Here is a 22,329-nt window from a genome sequence, read left to right on the forward strand (position 1 = left end):
CTTTAAGGACACAGAAATGAACCTGTTAGAAAGCAGAAGCAGTTTAGAACTTTAAAAAGGAGATGTACCTCATATCAGAGAATACCAGTCTATACCTTCGTTCACACCCATTGGTGTTATAGTATTCCAAAAAAAACTGAGCAAGGATATATTATCCCCTCCACTTGTAGATTTTGTGATGGGATCTATAAAAGTCCAAGTTAATTATTCAATGGAATGCTGACACTAAATACAATGCTTAACCATAGGTGCCTCTTCTCTTCTTGATTATGTGTAGCTGTCCTCTACTTTATATCAGTAGAACCTCCCAACCCTTTAAAACAAAGATGCGGGAGCATAAAAGCCGTTTAAAGACAAGAAGAGAAGAGGCATCTGTGGCTAAGCATTGTTTTTAATTCATCATTCCATTGAACAATTAACTTGGACTATTTTGAGATTCCATCACAAAATCTACAAGAGGAGGGGATAATATATCCTTGCTCAATTTTTTGGAACAGTGATGGATCTATAATTTAAATACTATAGCACCAATGGGTATGAATGATGTTGGCCCCAAGGATGCTTTTAAAAATAAGTTCTGTTTCTTGTAAAGCAGGAAGAATGCTATGATTTTATTTGGCAGCAGATAGGAATTACATTGATGCTTATAGCACTAAATTTAACTTAGCCAGACTTGTGATATTAGATCATTATTGGTAAGACAGATATCCACATATGAATCTGGATCTTTTCTTTAGATTCTGGGACTTGGCTTATCCTGAGAGGAGCTATATCATTGCAGGAAGTGCTATCAACTCACCATCTGTATCTTACTATCGGAAGATAATTGAAGGCACAGAGGTTGTCCAGGTACCTTGTTTCCCTTTGTTCTATTGACATACGGTTTATGTATATATTGACCTGTGGGGAAAAAGATTATTGGGAAACCATTGCTTTCTAGTTCACACTTATTTATGGAACATATAAATCCAAAGATCTGTGCATTTATAAAAATTGTTCTAAGCTGGGAAATAATTTAAAAAAAACATTGCTATAATGGTTCATGAGAACATAAGATGTGCCATATTGAGTCAAATCAAAGATTCATTGAGCCCAGAATCTGTTCTCCGACAGTCGCCAATGTGGGTCACTAGGAGGTGCCTAGCAGATCTCAAAGAGAAGATACATTTTTTTTTTGTTCCTCACTCCCAGGAATAAGCAGTGGCTTTCCTAATTCTGCATGGCTAATGATTGTTCATGGACTTTTCCTCTAAGAACTTGTCCACATCCCTTTTAAAATTAGCTAAGCTAGATGCTTTGATTATATCCTCTGGCAACAAATTCCTCGGCTTCATTGTGCATTGAGTGAAAAGATATTTTGTCTCATTTGTGTTAAATCTACTACTATTTAGTTTTATAGCATGTCCCCTAGTCTTAGTACTGTTTGAAAAGGTAAATATCCATTCCCTATTTATCTGTTCATCCCACTCATGATTTTATAAACCTTTATCATATCCCCTCTTAGTTATCTCTTCTCCAAGCTGAAGAGCCCTAACCAGTTTAGTCTTTCTTAATAAGGGAGCTGTTTTGTTTGCCTTTATCATTTTTGTTGCTGTTCTTTGTTCCTTTTCTAGTTCCACATATATTTTTTGAGATGGGGCAGCCAGAACTGCTGACAATATTCAAGGTGCAGTCACACAATGGATTGATACACAAGCATTATGATATTCTCAGTTTTATTCTCCATTCCTTTCCAAATCATGCCTAACTTTCTATTTGCTTTTTCGAGTGTTGCTGCACATTTAACTGAGGATTTTGATACGTTGTCCACATTGACGCCAAGGTCCTTTTCCTGGATGGTCACTCTTAATGCAGAACCCAGCATTATGTATCTATAATTAAGATTTTTTTCCCTGTGTGCATCATTTTGCACTTGCCCATATTCAGTTTCATTTGCCTCTTGAATGCCCATATCCTAAGACTTGGAAAGGTCATTCTGCAGTTCTTCATAGTCCACTCGTGTTTTCACAACTTTGAATATTTTTTGTCTACAAATGTGACCACTTCACTCATAGCTCCCTTACACCACACTGGTCCTTGGGGCACTCCCCTATCCACCTCTCCCCATTGGGAAACCTAACCATTTAGTCCATCTCTGTCTCCTGTCTTTTAACCATTTATCACCCATAGTAGAACATTGCCTACTGTCCCTTGACTTTAATTTCAAGAGGAGTTAGTCATGAAGGACTTTATCACATGCCTTCTGAAAATCAAAGGACACTATATCTATGGCTTGCCTTTATCTACATGTTTGTTTATATCTTCAAAAAGATATAATGGCTGTTTTATTGTTGATCTCTTGTGTTGGGTGAGGGAAGATACTGGAAACTAGGTGGGGTGAGAAGGAAGGGTGAGTTGTTTGGGGTAAATAAAGCAGAACCTGTGGTTTGTGGCTTAAGGATTATTTTGATATTGTATGGTTGATTGTAGGGCTTATGGATATGATATATATGTAGTATATTGTTCAACTGGTTCAATTAAAAATTTAAATTACAAAAAAAGTTTGTAATAGATTAATAAGTCAAGACTTTCTTTTGCTGAACCTGTGTTTTCTGTTCTCTATTAAGCCATGTCTAATTTTGTTCTTAAAAATAACTTCTGTTTTGCTTGGCACTGACATCAAGCAGTTTACTGGATCACTTCTGGAGCCTTTTTTAAAAATGAGCATTACATTGGCCATCCTCCAGACTTCAGACAACGTGACTGAGATTAATGATAGGATACAGAATGCTAGTAACAGTTCTATAATTTCATATTTGAGTTAAAGAACATATACATATAAAATGTACAGAGTTTACATTCCTAGCCTCAATTGAAAAAAAGGCTCAATAGATCCATCTGTCCTGCCTTGGTCTGAAGACTGTGTTGATTGATTCCCTTAAGTTGCGCTGGAGGTGGATTCTTGGACTGAGGTGGGGCAAGGGCCTATAGGTCCCCACTGTCAGCAGGTACAGTGGGCTGAAGCTAGAGGCCACTGGAGCTTCACCTGTACCAGCCCATGTTCCCCTCGAGTTGAGCCTTTGACATCCAATCTCGGGCCTCGAGATTGGATGTCAGAGGCAGGTAGTTCAGCCCAGAGACAGCAGCCAGCAGGTGGTGTAGTTCTATCCTGGACTGTCCCAGTACAGGAATCCAAGGAATGAATGAGGATTAACTGAAGGTGTCTGAGCAAAGAAAGTCAGGAGCTTAGGAGTCCATGTCCAGAGGATAGGGACAGAGGCGCACTGTGGAACTCGGATGAGAGCTTGCGGCAATTGGAGGATGTAGCAAGCAACATAAAACTCTGGACACAAAGGAATCTATAGCGTACTCATCCTTAGCAATGGTCAGGGCACAGAGAAGGCAGGCATGGTCAGGCATAGCAGTAGTCAAGGCATGGAGAAGGCAGGCATGGTCAGGCATAACAATGGTCAAGGCACGGAGAAGGCAGGCATGGTCAGGCATAACAATGGTCAAGGCACGGAGAAGACAGGCAAGGTCGGACATAGCAGAGGTCAGGCTTGGAGAAGGCAGGCAAGGTCGGACATAGAGGTCAGACTTGGAGAAGGCAGGCAAGGTCGGACATAGCAGAGGTCAGGCTTGGAGAAGGCAGGCAAGGTCGGACATAGCAGAGGTCAGGCTTGGAGAAGGCAGGCCAGGTCGGACGTAGCAGAGGTCAGGCTTGGAGAAAGCAGGTAAGGTCTGACGAGGAATCAGGAACTTGGAGACAATCAGGAACAAGGAAGTACGGAGGCAACGAGTACTGAGAACCAAACAGGGAACCGAGGAGACCTGTTGCAAAGGCAACACTATGGTGCGAGGCCTGACCATTTATACTGAAGGATCTGATGTAAGCATACGAGTCCGCGGCCAGGTTCTGTTCTCTTGCCATTCCATGATATTTATTTATTTATTTTAGTTTTTTCTATACCGGCATTCGTGAGAGTGTCACATCATGCTGGTTTACAATAAACAGGGGAGTGATGAAAGGTATAGAGAACAAAGTAAATAACATGTGTTGAACCAAAAAACAATTACAGTTACAATAAAACAGGGATAAGTACAACTTGGAGCAGAGAAGTGATATGAAAAAATTAACATAATATATTAATCTAACTTTGACAAGGTACATTTACAAAGATTTGATGAGGTACATTAACAGGAGATTGTGGTAATTGCTAGGAATTGTCCATTTGAACTAATAGTAGGATTTATTATGTGAGGGTAGAGATAGGAAGTGTTGGTTTTCTGCATATGGGTAGTTATTGGAAGATGGTTGGAGGTGAGTTAAGGTTTAATCCGAGTCTGGGAAGGCTTTTTTGAATAGCCACGTTTTGAGTCTTTTCCTGAAAGTTGGGAGGTAAGGTTCCTGCCGTAGCTCCGGTGGGATGGAGTTCCAGAGCGAAGGTCCTGCTGTGGAGAAAGCCCTGTCTCTGAAGGTTATATGAAGGGAGGTTTTGGAATGAGGTACCTGAAGAGATTCCTTATAGTACAGGTATAGGTCTGGAGGATGTGTGTTTTTTGAAAGGGATTTGAAGGTTGAGCGGAGATATTGAAATTCATGAAAGGTCTGTGGAATTCCGAACCTCCTTGGGACCTCAGTGTTGTCCTAGCTCAACTCATGAAACCTGTTTTTGAACCTTTCGAGTCTTTGGGCTTGAAGTTTCATTCCTGGAAAGTTTTGTTTCTTGTGGCTGTCACTCTCTGTATCTGCAATTTTTTCACAATGGAGTAGTCCTGTGTACTTGCCCCAATTTCCTTCTGAAAGTGGTGTCTGCATTCCACATTAATCAAGCTATTGTGCTACCTACATTCTTCCCAAGACCTTATGCACACAACAGAGAATGGGCTGTTCACTCCTTGGACTGCAAGAGAGCTCTGCTGTATTAACTAAAGGAGGAGATAACCCCACCATCCAACTTTTCAACTATTCATGTCTTTTGATCAGAATAGATTGGGAATGGCAGTTGCCAAACAAATTTTTTCCAATTGGCTAATAGACTGTCTCATGCACTGTTATGGGTTAGCTGGTTTACAGATTACAGACTCTGTCAAGGCTCATCAAGTGAGAGGCATGGCGACTTCAGTGGCTCATCTCAGGGCCATTTTCATTGAAGGCATTTGCAAAGCTGCTAATTGGTTATCTGTGCATGCCTTCATTTTTTTGATTTATATGTCGCCTATTCACAGCTCAAGGCAGCTTACAGAATTTACATACATAATATTAGCTATCTGGACAAGAGACAGTAGTTTTAGGCAAGCTGTAGTCTGTTCTTCACCTGATGGGGCTGGGTTGCCTTTTAAGTGCTTGGACAAAACAGTCCTCAGCTTGGGACACCCCATGCATAATGACTAATTCATGTCTGGTTGTTGTTGCAGATAGCTAGTTTACTTAATATAAACAGGGTTCTCCATAGACAGCAGGATGAATTAGCAATACTTAACCACTCGCCTCACTGGAGAGTCAACTGCCTCGCTACAGCTTAAACTCTCGAAGCGATTGAGGTCTCAAGAGGCAGTGTATGTATGGGAAATCTCGAGTATGATCACTAAAGTCTTTACTGAGCTCTGAGAGCTGTGTCCTTGTTAGTGCCTTTTGGATGACGTCCCCTGTGTGTAATGACTAATTCATCCTGCTGTCTATGGAGATTCCTGTTTACAGGTTTGTTTTGGTATGGGTTTTTTAAATGTTTCCTTTTTTAGTGCACCCAAGCATTTTGGCCCATTTTAAGGTTTCTTTTTTTTTTTACCATTGCCAGGCATCAAGTTTGCAGCTTTGGTTTTGTTGAACCATAGTCAATATTTGCTGGCTGTTTGTATTTCCTTTTTTTCAGGTTCTCTTCTCCTTAAAGAAAAATGTCTCTCTTCTGCCTTTGTTAATTCTCTGTTCCAAGATGTCTGAACAATAGGCCAATGCTTTCAAAAGGTGTCCCAGGTTTGCTCAGATGATGTCACTTATCGATCATCATTCTAAGTGCTACAAGTGCCATGGCCTGAGCCTCCTAGAGCAGTTTAGATCTAGCAGGAGAAGCTGCATGCCCTCCTTTCCAGTAAGAAGAAATCCAGATCAAAGCTGGCAGCGAAGCTCAGGAAGTCGACTCACGTCATGCTGATTACCTGGCCCAGCAGCGCTCCAATCTCTTCACTGATTCAGTCCAAGGATATGGCACAGATTGTTGATCTTTATTGTTCAAGTCAAGCAAAGCACTTGACTCATGAATTATCCTACTATATGCCCTGTTGTTATAAGTTTCTGAGGGCAAGGGCGTAGTCAAAGTGTCCCAGACACTGAAGCAGCAGTCCTTGGATCTCAGCTTCCCATGCAAAGGCCAATTTCTGCTGATCTTCCAAAAGACGAACATCAAACTTTGAGATGTTGTCCCCATTGCTCTCACTCCTATCACTAACGACATTCTGCTCAGAGTTGGATCAGATTAACATGGAAGCCTTTGACTGATATAGCAAAGCTCATGTTTGGATAAATCTGTAAGGTGCCACTAGCCTCTGTGGCATTTTTGCTACTACTGACTAATGTGGCTACCACACTGAAAGATGTGTGTAGGCATTCTTAGTTGGCATTAGCAGGACACTGAATTGTTGAATGCCTCCATGATCTTTAGAGATCCATATATGTTATGCCCTGTATTTTCAATAGGCCTTTATCATTTCAGTTTATTATAAAGCAGACATTGGTGGTCATGCCTTCACTGCAGAAAGTACAGATAAGGGCGACAGAAATGATAAAGGGCATGGAGCTGTTCCTCTGTGAGGAAAGACTAAAACGGTTAGGGCTTTTCAGCTTGGAAAAGAGACAGTTGAGGGAGGATATAATAGAGGTCTGCAGAATCAGGAAAGGACTTGAACAGCTAAATGTAAGTCGGTTATTTACTCTCTCAGACAATAGAAGGACTAGGAGGCATTCCATGAATTTAGCAAGTAGCTCATTTAAAACAAATTGGAGAAAATTCTTTCACTTAACGTATAAGAACATAAGAAATTGCCATGCTGGGTCAGACCAAAGGTCCATCAAGCCCAGGATCCTGTGTCCAACAGAGGCCAAACCAGGCCACAAGAACCTGGCAAGTACCCAAACACTCATCAAGTGAGACCCATGGAATTCATTGCCAGAGGATGTAGTTACAGCAGTTAATATAACTGGGTTTTAAAAAGGTTTGGATAAATTCCTAGAGGAGAAGTCCATAAACTGCTATTAATCAATAAGGAATAGTAGCTTGGGATCTATTTAATGTTTGGATACTTGCCAGGTACTTGTGGCTTGTATACAGTTCTGGTCGCCGCATCTCAAAAAATGATATAGTTGCAATGGAGAAGGTACAGAGAAGGGCGACCAAAATGATAAAGGGGATGGAACAGCTCCCCTATGAGGAAAGGCTGAAGAGGTTAGGGCTGTTCAGCTTAGAGAAGAGACGGCTGAGGTGGGATATATAATAGAGGTCTTTAAAATCATGAGAGGTCTAGAACGGGTAAATGTGAATCAGTTATTTACTCTTTCGGATAATAGAAAGACTAGGGGGCACTCCATGAAGTTAACATGTAGCATGTTTAAAACTAATCAGAAAATTCTTTTTCACTCAACGCACAATTAAGCTTTGGAATTTGTTGCCAGGGGATGTGGTTAGTGTAGCTGGGTTTAAAAAAAGTTTGGGTAAGTTCTTGGAGGAGAAGTCCATTACCTGCTATTAATCAAGTTGACTTAGAAAATAGCCACTGCTATTACTAGCGTCAGTAGTATGGAATATACTTTTTTTTTTTTTTGGGTTACTTGCCAGCTACTTGTAGCCTGGATTGGCCACTGTTGGAGACAGGATATTGGGCTTGATGGACCCTTGGTCCGACCTAGTATGGCATGTTTTTGGTTCCTGTGTTCTAAAAGAGGGCAAATTGTAGCTGCATAACATCTTAGAGTGTGTAAATGAGTTTTATTTTGCAAGACACATGGAAATATGGGATTTTTTTCTTGGTTGTTTGCTAAAAAGCAAATGGCACCTACTGAGCACTGTGAAATATTGCAAAAATGCATAATAAAAATATTCACAATCTGTCCTTTAAAAATATTACAGAATAGCTTTTGCTATTCTTTAACTAGCTACCTTATATTTGACTGAGTCATATTTGTTGGAGCTTATATTGCATGCAGTATAAGCCAATCTAACACCAATATGTCAGTTGCAGTTGGTGTCACTGTTTTAAATATGGTTGCTCTCAGAACACTAATGAAATTTCAGGAGATCTGCTAACAAAATGTAAATGACAATTGAAAAGTATTATTTTGGGCTATCTCATGGATTTCCTGCTAGGCACATAAACCCTATTGCACCCAACAATGGACTGTTGGACTCTGCCAGGCCATAACAAACATTTTAAAAAGAAATACTGTTTTTAATTCATACATGATGGGGTTTAGTTGCTAAATAGCTGCACATCTTTGAGACTCTGCAGGTGGGATTCCATATAAAGCTCTGTAATTGTTTATGGGTACCCAATGACTATACACAAAATATTTCTGGTAATTGACAGCTTTTAATGGTGGGAGCTTGAAATACTGTGCCAGGGCTGCTACATTTAATGTCCTCGCCCCAATACATTCATTGCCTCCAGTACAATTTAAGAAATTCCACACTAAAAACTATACTGCTGGTAGAGATTTTTGTTTCTTTTTGCATGAAATTGGAAATCTAAATGTAAGATTTTGCTTGTTTTTTCACTGGCACAGGAAATTCAGAGCAAGCAGAAAGTTGGCCCTACGGATGATACTCCACGTAGGGGCCCAGAATCTTTACCAGTTGGACACCATGATATCATCACAGACATTGCTACTTTTCAGACAACCCAGGGTTTTATTGTGACTGCTTCAAGAGATGGGATTGTAAAGGTGTGGAAGTAAAATAGGCACTAAATATGAAAATGAACGAAAATAGTGTTATACGGAACTTCCTGGCAAAGACATGGAGGAAGTAGATAAATCGGCCACCAGTAGGCTTGCTGAATCATGAAAGGACCTGTTCTGAATCAGCATATTTATGAAAGCTGCCGAAAATATTACATTCTTCGGTTTTCTGCAAGAAAATAAAATGAAAATGTGTTTTGTAAGAAGTTGTCACCTGTAGATTGTACACGGAATATACACTCTTATCGCACATGAAATGATGTGGGACATTTCTTCAGTTTTATGTCTTTACCCATTGTGTGTTTGCCAGAGCGGGACAGAGAAAGGAGTTGGATGTAAGATATTTTTTTGCACTAATAGTCAGAGTTTACCATACTACATCTCCTGGTAAGGCACAGCATGAATTCATCTTACATTTCTATATCATCAAATTTAGTTATTTCCATTCATGCATGGCAATAAGTAACAAAGATGGTATATTATTCAATTTTGAAATTTCATAAAAATTATTGCTGATCTTATTTAACTGAATAAAATTCTTTTTGATATTTTTATTTGCAGGAGTGTGGTAGCAATTTGTTTTGACAAGCAGTCCTAAATGGGGGGGACAAGCAAGATTATTTAACGTAGGGTGCATAACTAGTCGCTGAGAATCATTGCCTACAGTGATTAGTTGATATTCTAATCTACACAATGCTGTCTTGATATTCAGAGGAAGAAGTAGATCTGGATCTCCTTGAATATGGGAGCACTGTAATAAGAAAAAAGCATTAGATATTTACAGATCTTCTGCCTTGAACAAATCCTGTCTCCCAATGAACCAATGAAGGTATAGTGGAATCCAGCTTTCCTGGCAATCTCTCTTCAAGATTATTTGGCAATTGTGATGTATAAATTACATGATTAAAAGAAAACCAGAGGGCCATGTAGTTTAGTCTCTCTAATTGCTTAACATTTATTTCTGTCTGATAATCCAGAAGAAGGTGAAAAATATTGTGCTCTTTAGCCATTTTAGAAGCACATTGAGAGAAATATTCCTTCCTGAGCTCAGCTATGACATTTGGTTTAATTCCCTATCAATATTCCAATCACATCTCCATATCCACCAATTGTTATGCTCTTAACTTATCCAGTTTTATTTTGAATTTTAGTGTTTTAGTCTTGATGTCTACAATGAAAAACTTGTTTATAATATCACCACTGTTTTTTTCAATTTAACTTTTATTGAACCTTCCTAATCAGCAAAGCATAAGCATACATAGCTGTAGAATAACATAATAGTCAGGGTTCACAGATGTTTTTTTATAATTTTAATACCCTGAACCCACCCTCCCACCTCTCTCTCCTCTCCCACATCCCTCCTTCAATTGTTGAAAGGCCATAGTAGTCAGATGCTGAGTAAGACATAGCCTTACAGCAAAATGGAAAAAGAATAATATAAAAATATTTAATGCCCTTGTGTAGCCCAAATAACATTTGGCTCCCAAATTTTTGAAAGGCTGATACAGATTCAATATTTAATGCAGTCAATTTCCCCATTAAAAAAACACATTCCAGGTACTTTTAGTGAAAGAACTCATTGAAGGCGCAACATTTTTTCTCCAATGCGCCGCAATCTCACATTTAGCAGCGAATATCAATTGTGCCATCAGCTTAATTGTAGCTATTGGCAAGTCATCAGGAAAAAGAAAAGAAAAAGATCTTGGGGTCCTCAGACAACACAACATTCACCCCTGCTTTATCAAAGCTATGATCCCTGTCCTGAATGTGTACAAATCCCCACCAGATATGTATATAAGAACCAACTTCCTCCACCTTTCAGCCAGCATGAATCACTAATTGTGGGGAAGATCCTATGTTATTTAACAGGTCTCAAGTCTCATCATAACAATACTTTATAACTGTCCCCCACCTTCAGTGCAGAAATTGAACTATTTACAGCCCACCAGAAACATTTGTCTCAATGGACCTCATCAAGTTCACATTCCAAATCTTTTTCCTATTTCACTAAATGTCTAGCTTTAGGAATCAATGCAGGTAAAAGCATTGCATATATTTTAGGTATGAGACCTTTTTGCTATATCAGGCTTGGAGCATAATACTTCAAAGGTGGATATCGGTCAAGATATCTCCAATCCAAGCTTCCTATTCTCCCCCCCCAAAAAATGCCAATTTATTTATTTAAGCATTTTATATACCATCGTTCCAAAAGAAGATCACAATGGTTTACATTATCAGCATTCGTATTCTTGGTCAACAATTCACATTTTAGGTTAACACCATAACAAATACATAATCTAGTTCATATTCATATGACATTGCAATAGCAGCTATATAATGTAGTTCATATTCATACATTTTTTGGTTGACACAGCAGTAAATACCAATTCTGATTCTGCTAACATTACATTTTACATCAATCATTACTTGTTCTCTCCACTGCTATTGTCTCTGGTATTGACGTTGGAAATATCGGCATATTGGTATTTTAGATTAAATCATATACATTTCTATAGAGCCAAGTTTTCAGTTCTCGCTTGAAACTCTTTCTTTCTGTTATCTAACGTAAAGACTCTGAAATGCAGTTCCACAACTTGGGACCCGCTATGGAAAACATTCAGTCTGTTTGCGTTAGGTGTGTGTTCCGAGTGGAAGGCACCATTAGAAGCCCTTTGTTTTGTGATCTTAGGGCTCTTTGTGGTGTGTATTGTTGAAGTGTCACTCCTAATAAACATGGGTTAATATTGTTGATGATATTGAAAATTAGAGTTTATACTTTGTAGTGAATTCTGGACCGTACAGGAAGCCAGTGCAGTGCTATCAGCGAGGGGGTGATGTGTTCGAATTTCCTTATCCTTAGTAATAGTATAGCAGAGGCATTTTGAAGTAGCTGCAGTGGTTTTAGTAGACCTGAGGGTAAGCCTAGTAGTAGGAAGTTGCAGTAGTCCAAGTTTGAGAATATTAGTATTTATAGGAAAGTGCGGAAGTCCTGTGTTAGCAGTGGTTTAATATTCTCACCTTGGAGTATCCTGTTTTGATTAATTTGCTTATATGCTTTTTCATAGTGAATCAGCCTGAATTCCTAGGGCTCGTATTTGTTCTGAAGGAGTAATGTTAATAATTCTTAGGTCTAGGGTAGGCAGTTTGATTATTGTGTTATCTCTCCTTAACCTCACAATTTCAGTTTTTTTGGAGGGTTTAGAGTTAATTTCAGTTGAGAGTTTTTGATGTATGGCAGAGACGACGCAGTTTTTAAAATTGTTTTGATGAAAGGGATGAGGAATTGTATCTCGTCTCCATATAGGAAAAAGTTGATACCTAGATTTGTTAGTAGTGCGCATATAGGCAGCAGATAGATGTTGAATAGTGTGGCCGAGAGTGCTGAACCTTGGCGGACACCTATATCGATTGGGAAGGTGTCAGAAATTTGATTACCCAGCTTGACTTGGAATGTCCTATTATTTAGGAAGGAAGAGAACCATTTGTTAACATTTCTGTCTATTTCAATTTCTCTCAGCTGGTGGCATAGCAGGGTTGGTCAGTTGTGTCAAATGCTGCTGTTGATCAATTAGTACCAAGATAAATGTTGTCAAACTCTTGTAATACCGGGTCGGTTAAGAAAATGAGTAGGGTTTCTACTGAGCGATTTTTTTCTGAATCCGAATTGGTTTTGGTATAGTATATTGTCTTCTAGGTGGTTCTCTAACTGTGATAATACAGCTTTTTCTAGGACTTTAGTGATTGAAAGGCAGGTTGGATATTGGTTGGTTGGTAATTGTCCCAATCATCAATTCTGACAGTTTTATTTTTTAGGATTGGTTTAATCACAGCTTGTTTTGCCTTATCAGGGACTAATCCATCATCTAGCGAGTGGTATATTATGGTTATGAATATCAGAGTTATTACACTATTTACTGTTTTCAGGGTACTTGCAGGGATAGGGTCCAATGGGTGGGTAGCAGGCTTCATTTCTGTGATGATTTGGTTTATTTCAAATTTAGATACTGGGTCCCATTTTACCTGTCCAAATTTTCTTCAGGCTCCTTTGTTGTTAAGCAGGTGCAGAATTGTGATTTTAGTGTATTGATTTTGTTTAACAGTGAGGTGGCATATTCATTGAATGAATTTTTAGAAAAGTCATAGTTTGACGTGGAGGAGATTGGGTCTTTGACTAGGTATTATACCATGAATCTGTTTTGTATAGTATTCTTTTTTGTCTTTGTTGATTTATTCACAGTATTTTGTTAATAGTGATTTATATTTTTCTAGGGATTCCGTAGATTGGTATTTCCACCCTTGCTTTTCAGGTTACATTTAGGGAGTCTTAGCCCTTCGCTATACCAAGGTTTCTTTTGTTTAGTTGTGTTGCCTTCATTTTGGAAAGTTTTTTTTTCTGGATTAGCCATAGGGTATCCATTATTTCATTGATTTTATCCCATGAGTCAAAAGATGAGATGGCATTATCGTGCTCGAGCTTAGTTATTTTATTTTTTATTGTTTCTTTGAGTATTTCCTGTTCAACCTTTTTTCTGTATGTGAAAGATTGATTATTATGTGAGTTTGTTTGTTGTGTGGTGAAAAGAGTTACTTCTGCTTTTATTAGCTGATGATCAGACCATGGCAGTATGCTGTGAGAAGATTTGATTACACAGTTTTTATGATGGGCGAAAATCAGGTCAAGGATGTGTCCTGCTTTATGAGTAGGCTTGGTTACATATTGAGACCAACCCATGGCTTCCATAGTGTCTAGAAAGATTTCACATGCTGTGGATTTAGGTGTGCTGTCTACATGTAGGTTAAAGTCCCTTATGATTAGAGTTGATTCTGGAGTTGGAAATGCTTTAGTAAAGATTTCAATTAGAGGTGAGCAGTCTTTTTGGAGTGTTCCAGGAGGGCTATAGATCAAACCAATATTTAGAAGTGGTGATTTTAGTATTGCAACTTTGTTGGGTGGGTTTATCTCAACCTTGTATGGTTTAAGTTTAAGGGGTTTTTTTGGGGTTTTTTTTTTGGGGGGGGAGGGGGTTTACAGATTATTAAAAGACTCCCACCTTTTCAATTGTGTCTGGGGAAGTGAAAGATATCATAGTTGGGGTGATCTATTGGGTTTAAGAGGACATTATTGCTGTCTTTCAGCCATGTTTCGGTAGTGCAAAAAATAGTGGGATTTAGTTCCTGTATTAGGTTATTTATCAGGGGATTTTCTTTTTTTTTTTTGCTGCTAGTGATTGCACATTTAGTAATAGGAGAGTAAACATTCGGCATGGAGAAATTGCAGGCAAGTTGTTACTTATCTTTGGATGAATCAGATTTCTGTCCTCTCTTTGCCTGTGTTTTGAAGTTCTCTGATGATTTCTATGGATTCCTCGTCCTGTGATGGTTTCAATGATGTGAATCTGTTCCATTTCAAGATACATTTGATTATGGCTAAGAATAGAGTTTACTTACTTCAGACGTCACTTCAGTCGTGCATGAAGGGGCGCACAAAGGGGCAGGCCTTTTTGTTGTGCTCCTTCGTGCGTGCGCTTCTGGCGTTGGCGCCGCTCCTTTGCCACCTCGGTGGTGGTGGGCGGGATAGGGGTGGTACTGAAGGCGGGCGCAGGCCCTCTAGTGCCGGCTTCCTCAGCAGTGAGGGGGAGGGGACATCCCTCCGGTGGTGCTGGCATCTTCGGAGGCCTCGCATATAACCATACCTGTCCCTTTCAGACAACCCAAACTGAGCCTTCATATCATCAAAATTACAGACCTTTCTATTGTGAAATAATTGCCCAAAACGCCACAAACTCCTCTTAGACTATCTCTTGAATACAGAAGATGTAACTCCCAGACTGAATGCTTCATTAAACCTAATTGAGGTTAAAATTGTTCTTTATTTTCCCCAGATCCTCACAGTTAATCCTAGAAAGGGGTTACTTAGCTGTTTACTTTATTAAATCTGGTTACCTGACATATCTAGAATAAGTAAAGGTGTAGTCCCCACCACCCCCTGCTCAGTGATTCCCCCCCCCCCCCCCCCCATTGTTTAAACTTAAGGCAGTATTGCCAACCACATATAACCCAGAGCTGGGCAGCTAAATAATGTTTAAAATTGGGCACTGCAAGCACCCCCCTTGCCCCCCCCCCCCCGTCATTCTTCTGAAAGCGCACTCTTCTGGATACCCTGAGAGGTTTCCTCTCCCATATAAAGCTGAAAACGTCTCTGCTATAACAATAGCTCCATTTCGATAGTAATGACATTGTCCATTGCATCCTGCTGTATCAGTCCAGACCAGAGGGTTCTGTCCCCCTACCAACAGATGGAGGCAGAGCACCCAGCTTTCTTCCTTGACAACATCACCCCTATTCGGGGTCAGTGCAGCACCAAGTAAGCCAGTATTCTCTGTTTCCAGCAGATAGTAGGATATTCTCATTTGATACAGCAGGATTTGCGGCTGCCAGATTGGATTGTCCAGCCTGGTAAAGTGTCCTGCAATTATGGTTTAAGCTGTGGGCCAAGCTTCTGATCTTTGCCAGTATAGCAAATCCAGTCGTTCAGAGACTCTTAGTCCCAAAGGGGACTTGGTAGAGTAGGATGTTTGGAGCCATTATAGTTTATGCAGTGGGCCAAGCTGTTGGGGCTCCTTAGTTTAGCATGCCCAGTTGTATAGAATCCCAGGCCCTGAGGGGATTTGGTAAAGCAGGGCTAGGACCTTTTGGTGAGTAAGGATTGCATTTTTCCTTTCTGGGGCCAGGTGGAACTGTTGACCCTTGAGAAACTGCTTCTCTTGTAGGCAGTGTGTGAGGTGCTATGTGAAGAGCTGGCACTTATTTAAAACAATAAAAACATAAAAAGGGAAGCTATATGTATTCTTCCGCAGAGATGTTAGTGGATTTGGGAATGACCCAATTTTCTTTCAGGTTTGGGGGCATGCTCCCATATTCTGAGAACTTTCTCCAGATAGTGTCACTGGTTACTGCCTTCTTGCAAAGGGAAGGGCTTATAGTCCATCCTTTGTTCTTACTCATCAGGAGTGCCGTCCAGTGCCCTACAAGATAGTGCAAAATTTGGTAAGTTTTAGCTGGATGCTTCATGTCGCCGACAGCAAGCTCAAACCTTCTCAATTTCTGGGTTTCCAGGTCATTTTCCTTGCTCAGCAAGCTCCCAGGGTGGTGCCTTTATCTTCAGCGTCTGGATCCCATGGCGGTTACTTTGGCGGCTGTTCCAAAGAGTAGTATTTTTGCATGTTCTGTGCCCGCCCCATTCTCACATGTGTCTTTGCAGTGTCTAGACTAAGGATTTGGCATCTCTCCATAGTTAGTGAGAATTAGCTGTGTGAGGCGGTCATCACCAGTGATTTTGGGTCTGGAGACCCTGCTGTAGGACCTCTTTGCGACAGTTGGCTGTGGTATAGCTCTATGGTAGATTGGAAAATGATAGAGGGATCGGGTGCAAAACTTTTAAAAAGACCCCTATGTACAAGTTTGGGAAAAGTTCTGGGAAGTTGTACCAACATGGTTTAGAGAATGTTGTTCCTAATTTGCTGTCTCTTTGTTTGAGTAAATAGATCGGGGTGATTATGTGTGTGTATTTGTTTGTCACAAAAACAAACACATGAACAGAAGTCAAGACTACCAATCAGTTTTGGTTGAAAAAAAAATGCTTCGGAAAATATTGTTCTATATCTCTACTGAATTCTTCTTTGTATAACTGTGTGGTGCATTACTAGATAAAAAAAATTCTGCAGAGGAGACAGAAGTGTTGGTAGGTATTTAAAAGATCAGGGGTATGGGCCCATATGTCCTTCCTCCCTCCACCAACATTTTTATAATTCAATTGAATCACAATCTCCTCTTCTAAAACTCAACATTCATGTTATGTGTAAACCATTTAAACAGAGTGGCCTAATAGTGCAATGGGCTGAAACCCACGCTTTGAATCCCACTTCCCCCACTGACACTTTTTGTGATTTTGTGCAAGTCATCTTGTCCCATTGCCTCAGGTACCTACTTAAATTGTAAGCTCTTTGAGAAAGGGACTTATTGTTCCTAAATTGTAAAACCAAAAAAGGATGTAAACTATATTGAACATTATTTGGAAAGGCTGACTAAAAATCCCAAAATTTAATTCTTATAAAAAGATCAGCCTGTTCCTGATCTTCCAATCTGGCTCAAATGATGAAGTGCTGTTCCATATCAGGTTTGTTCTTTTGTCCCTTTCTCTCCTTAAAAATTAGTTCTCCACCCTATCCCCCATTTGATCACTCTCATCAATCCAGGCCTTCTCATTTGCTGTCTCACACTCTCTGCACCCCTTGCTCACTCTCAACTAAACAAATTCCTCTTGCTCTCACTCCTAGTCCTTTGCTCACTCTTACCCCTGAAGACCCCTCACTGATATTCCTATACTCCTACTTGCTCACCATCTCTCCTCTCCAGCTCTGTCCTCTCAATCCCAGACCCTTTGCCCACTCTCCCCCAATTCATTATTTGCTCCCCTAACCTCCATCTGCATTTCCTCTCCCTATTCTTTTACCCTCTTCCTTCTCGCCTAGTTTCTTCTTTCCTGTATGATCCTCCCTGCATCACACCAGACCACAAGATCCATACTTCCACCAACAGAAGGAAAACCATATCTGTGCATTTTACCTGCTTTCTCCTCTGTCAGCTGTACTATGATGTTTGACTCACAGGCCTGGTCCCTCATGACTACAGGACCCTGCGTAGCAAAAGCCAACAGGATAAGAAGCAGGCAGTTGGAGATGATAAATGTTATGATTGTTTTCCTCCTACTGGTGTGGGAGGGTGATTATGCGGGGAGAGGGTGTAGTGTACTTTTATCCAATGTGACCCCATTTTAGCATTTGAAAATTTCACATGATCTCATTAGCAGGGGTGTGATCCTCTCCAACAATCACTCCATTCTGTCCCTCACTGCAGTCCAGCTGAGCCCTCTCTCATCCTCAACTTTCTCTAGTTGATCCTTTTTCTCAAGCTCCACCCCCTCCAGAGGACCTCCTCTCATAACCTTCTTCCCTTAGCATCTGCCCCTGTTATGGTTTGCTGCTCGGAGTTAGCAAACTGTTAAGAATTAGACTGCGGAGATAGCAAACTGTTAGGGTTGCTCCTCCCTAGGGTGAGGAGTTAGCAGTCTGTTAGGAATCTCCATGAGGAATTAGCAATCCTGTTGAGATTTGCTACCCCAGAGGGGAGGAGCTAGCAATCTGTTAGAGACTCTGCTAGGGTTAGCAATCTGTTGGCAAACTGTTATGGAGTTGCTCCCCAGAGGGGAGAGGTCAGCAACCATATAAGATCTGTTCTTCCAGAGGGGAGGAGTTAGTATCTGTTATGGATCTCCACACAGAGTGCCAACCTGATATACGAGAGTTCCCCTGAAGGGACGTGTTGGCCATCTGTATGGTTCCTGCTAAGAAGTAGCAATTGGTTATGATACCGTTCCTGAGGAAGGAGATATTAGCAACAGTTGAGGGTTAGACTGCAAGGTAGCAGTTTGTTGTACTCAGCTCTTGAAGTGTGAGAGATGAGCACTCTAATGTAGAATGGTGAATCCTTGGGCCGATGGCAGAAGACAGCGCCCCTAGGAGGATATCATGAGAGGGACCACCAACTAGGCTGGAGTATGGAGACAGACACTGATAGTTCTTTATTAGACAGGTAGTAGAACCACCAGAGGTGGCAGTAGTGAGCTGATGTGCCTGGCAGGGCTGAAGTCCTTCAGATCCTGGAACTTCTATATCCGGGTTTGCTGAGCTGTAGAGAGACTCATAGATAGTGAGTAGACAGGGTATGCTGGATACATAACCAGACGTAGATGATACACTCACATAGATTAATAAGAAGGCTCAGTAGCTGGAGAGAGTTAGGCCCTTGAGCGAGTACCTGGTTCCAGGGACAGCTCTGAGAGAGCGATGGTAACTCACAGTTATCTATCTCTGTAATGGTTTCTTAGGCAATAGAGAATAGTTAGTATATTCAGGAACAGGAGCCTCTAGGCGAGTACTGGTTCCTATATGCAAACTGAAATAAGAACTCACAATATCTGTATATGAAATAGCTTCTGAAATAAGAACATAAGAAATTGCCATGCTGGGACAGACCAAGGGTCCATCAAGCCCAGCATCCTGTTTCCAACAGAGGCCAAAAACCGGGCCACAAGAACCTGGCAATTACCCAAACACTAAGAAGAACCCATGCTACTGATGCAATTAATAGCAGTGGCTATTCCCTAAGTATAATTGATTAATAGCCATTAATGGACTACTCCTCCAAGACCTTATCCAAACCTTTTTTGAACCCAGCTACACTAACTGCACTAACTACCTTCTCTGGCAACAAATTCCAGAGCTTTATTGTGCGTTGAGTGAAAAAGAATTTTCTCCGATTAGTCTTAAATGTGTTACTTGCTAACTTCATGGAATGCCCCCTAGTCCTTTTATTATTCGAAAGTGTAAATAACAGATTCACATCTACTCGTTCAAGACCTCTCATGATCTTAAAGACCTCCATCATATCCCCCCTCAGCCGTCTCTTCTCCAAGCTGAACAGCCCTAACCTCTTCAGCCTTTCCTCATAGGGGAGCTGTTCCATCCCCTTTATCTTTTTGGTCGCCCTTCTCTGTACCTTCTCCATCGCAACTATATCTTTTTTTGAGATGCGGCGACCAGAATTGTACACAGAATTCAAGGCGCAATCTCATGGAGCGATATAGAGACATTATGACATTTTCCATTTTATTAACCATTCCCTTCCTAATAATTCCTAACATTCTGTTTGCTTTTTTGACTGCTGCAGCACACTGAGCCAACGATTTTAAAGTATTATCCACTATGATGCCTAGATCCTTTTCCGGGGTGATAGCTCCTAATATGGAACCTAACATCGTGTAACTACAGCAAGAGCTATTTTCCCCAATATGCAATACCTTGCACTTGTCCACATTAAATTTCATCTGCCATTTGGATGCCCAATCTTCCAGTCTTGCAAGGTCCTCCTGTAATGTATCACAATCTGCTTGTGATTTAGCTACTCTGAAAAATTGTTTATCATCTGCAAATTTGATAACCTCACTCGTCGTATTCCTTTCCAGATCATTTATATATATATATTGAAAAGCACCGGTCCAAGTACAGATTCTTGAGGCACTCCACTGTTTACCCTTTTCCACTGAGAAAATTGACCATTTAATCCTCTCTGTTTCCAGTATTTTAATCAGTTTGTAATCCACAAAAGGATATCGCCTCCTATCCCATGACTTTTTAGTTTTCTTAGAAGCCTCTCATGAGGGACTTTGTCAAACGCCTTCTGAAAATCCAAATACACTACATCTACTGGTTCACATTTATCCACGTTTATTAGCCCCTTCAAAAAAATAAAGATTTGTTAGGCAAGACTTCCCTTGCTCAGTTTATTAGTGAAAGACAAGTTTGAACTCAGTCTTAATGCTTTTCTTTGCCAACAGTGGAATTTTCTCCTCTAAATTAACTCATAAATTTCCTGCATTTGGGAGATTTTGGCTGTAGCTATGTTTACTGCTATGTCTTCTTTCTTGGTCTTGATATATTTCCCTTGGCTTAATATGGTTTTCCCTCTGTTTTGGGGACTGAGGTTTTGCAATGGGTTTATTATTCTACTAAATTACTATTTTCTTTTCTTAGCATTATTTCCCATAGCGTTATTCGTTAACAAGTATTGCTTGGTTGCATAATTTGAAATTTTTTATAAATAAATAACAAAGTGTACTATGTAATGACATTTAATTAAGGGGGGATGTGGGATGGAAATGAAGGTCTAAAAACAAGGAGCGTTAAGGGTGTTTCTATCCACATTCCTGCTTGCTGGTAATGCTAAAGCTGATGTGATGTGCAAGACCCATGTTAATCAGATGGCAGGGAATCAAATTCCATGTGCTTGCTTTAGCTTTCATTACTACAAAAACCAGAGGCAATTTGCAGAACCCAAACCAAAGTTATAGTCATGATAAAAGCGATAAAAGCACAGACTCGGTGATACACATTTTTTTTATTGCAGGAACCATTTTTTTTTCATTTAAAATTAGCACTTTGAGCTGTTTATGAAGAATGTTTTGCAATAAATTCCAAAATAAATAAAAAGAAACATTATTTGCCATAAAATGTGGATTAAATACTATAAAGAAGACACCCACTAGAAGGAGCTGGATAATAATAACAATAATTGTTACTTTGTTGTGGATATCTCATATAATATACTCGGGCTTCATTTGAAATGCCTCAAAGTAAGGTGTGCAGTGTATTATATACTGCTTGGCATGTCTTTGAAAAACTTTTTATGACCATGCTACACCATAATTTATAATCATCGGTAACCACTTATTTTAAAGCAATCAAAGTTATGCAGAAGGCAGAATGAATTGAAACTTATCTTGACAGTTTGATAATATGAAATAACACCAGCCCAACCCGACACGATTCGTGTTTCGATGGCTTCTTCAGGGGTGGGAAGGCAACGAGGTGTTTTGAATCACTGTCTTTCTGCTTGCAAGTTGCTGGTAATGGCTTCAGCTCAAATTCTGATAGCCATAAAATGTGGATTGACACCTTGCAAGTTATGAAGTCATGAGCATACTTACAGTAGGTACTTCTCAGAGGGTGAAAGCATTCAATGGAACGGAAGAAAGGAATGAGGGGTCATGGAATGAGGAAATATTTCTTTACAGAGAGGGTGGTGGATGCATGCAATGGGCCTCCCACTGGAGATGGTGGAGACAAGGTCAGTATCTGAATTCAAGAAAAGGGACAAGCACAGTGGATTTCTGAGGGGATTGCAAGTCACATTATCTCCTACTGCCTCAGGTACCCACTCAGGACTTGTGCAAAAGGATATGGCGCCCTAGGTGAACCTTCGGTCATGCACACCCCATTTATCAATTGTGGCAGCTTTGGCACAGTGCTTCATTGCAGTGTTGGCTCTCCCCCTCTGGGCATTGTGCTGGTGGGATTCTGCCACCCCAGGCAACTGCCTCGTTTACCTAATGGATTTATTTATTTAGAGATTTTTATATACCGCAGTACGTAAGGATATACATCACCGCGGTTTACATTTAACAATAACTTAGCAACAGGATGCGCTGGCCCTATACCCACTTAGATTATAAGCTCTTTTGGGCAGGGATTTATTGTGCCTGAATTACTAACAATTCGAAAAGATGGGCTAAAGACCCAAAACTTTTCAGAGTGCTGCAAGACTTTGTGTTTATTTCTGCACACAGAAACCCCTGTGACCTGCTCCCAGCTCCTGAGGTATGTCACTGTGTTTGAATTATTCTGTATGCGTCCTTTCAAAACTTCCTCTTTTGCCTTTTGTCACTGTTTGTATTAGTGGGTGTCTCAGTCTATTGAGGGTGCATTAATACAGGCAATAACAATGGA

General features: G+C 40.3%; 1 protein-coding gene across 1 annotated transcript in view; it reads left to right on the forward strand.

Annotated features, from left to right (window-relative positions):
• Nucleotides 1-9,484, forward strand: part of PIK3R4 (phosphoinositide-3-kinase regulatory subunit 4) — a 102,402-nt gene extending 92,918 nt beyond the window's left edge. The window contains exons 18-19 of the mRNA XM_029589349.1: nucleotides 738-849; nucleotides 8,753-9,484. Of these exons, the coding sequence (XP_029445209.1) occupies nucleotides 738-849; nucleotides 8,753-8,923 (283 nt within the window). The 3' untranslated portion in view covers nucleotides 8,924-9,484. The remainder of the gene's footprint in view (nucleotides 1-737; nucleotides 850-8,752) is intronic.
• Nucleotides 9,485-22,329: the final 12,845 nt, after the last annotated feature.

The sequence above is a fragment of the Rhinatrema bivittatum genome, chromosome 2, assembly GCF_901001135.1.
Source record: "Rhinatrema bivittatum chromosome 2, aRhiBiv1.1, whole genome shotgun sequence".
NCBI lineage: Eukaryota > Metazoa > Chordata > Amphibia > Gymnophiona > Rhinatrematidae > Rhinatrema > Rhinatrema bivittatum.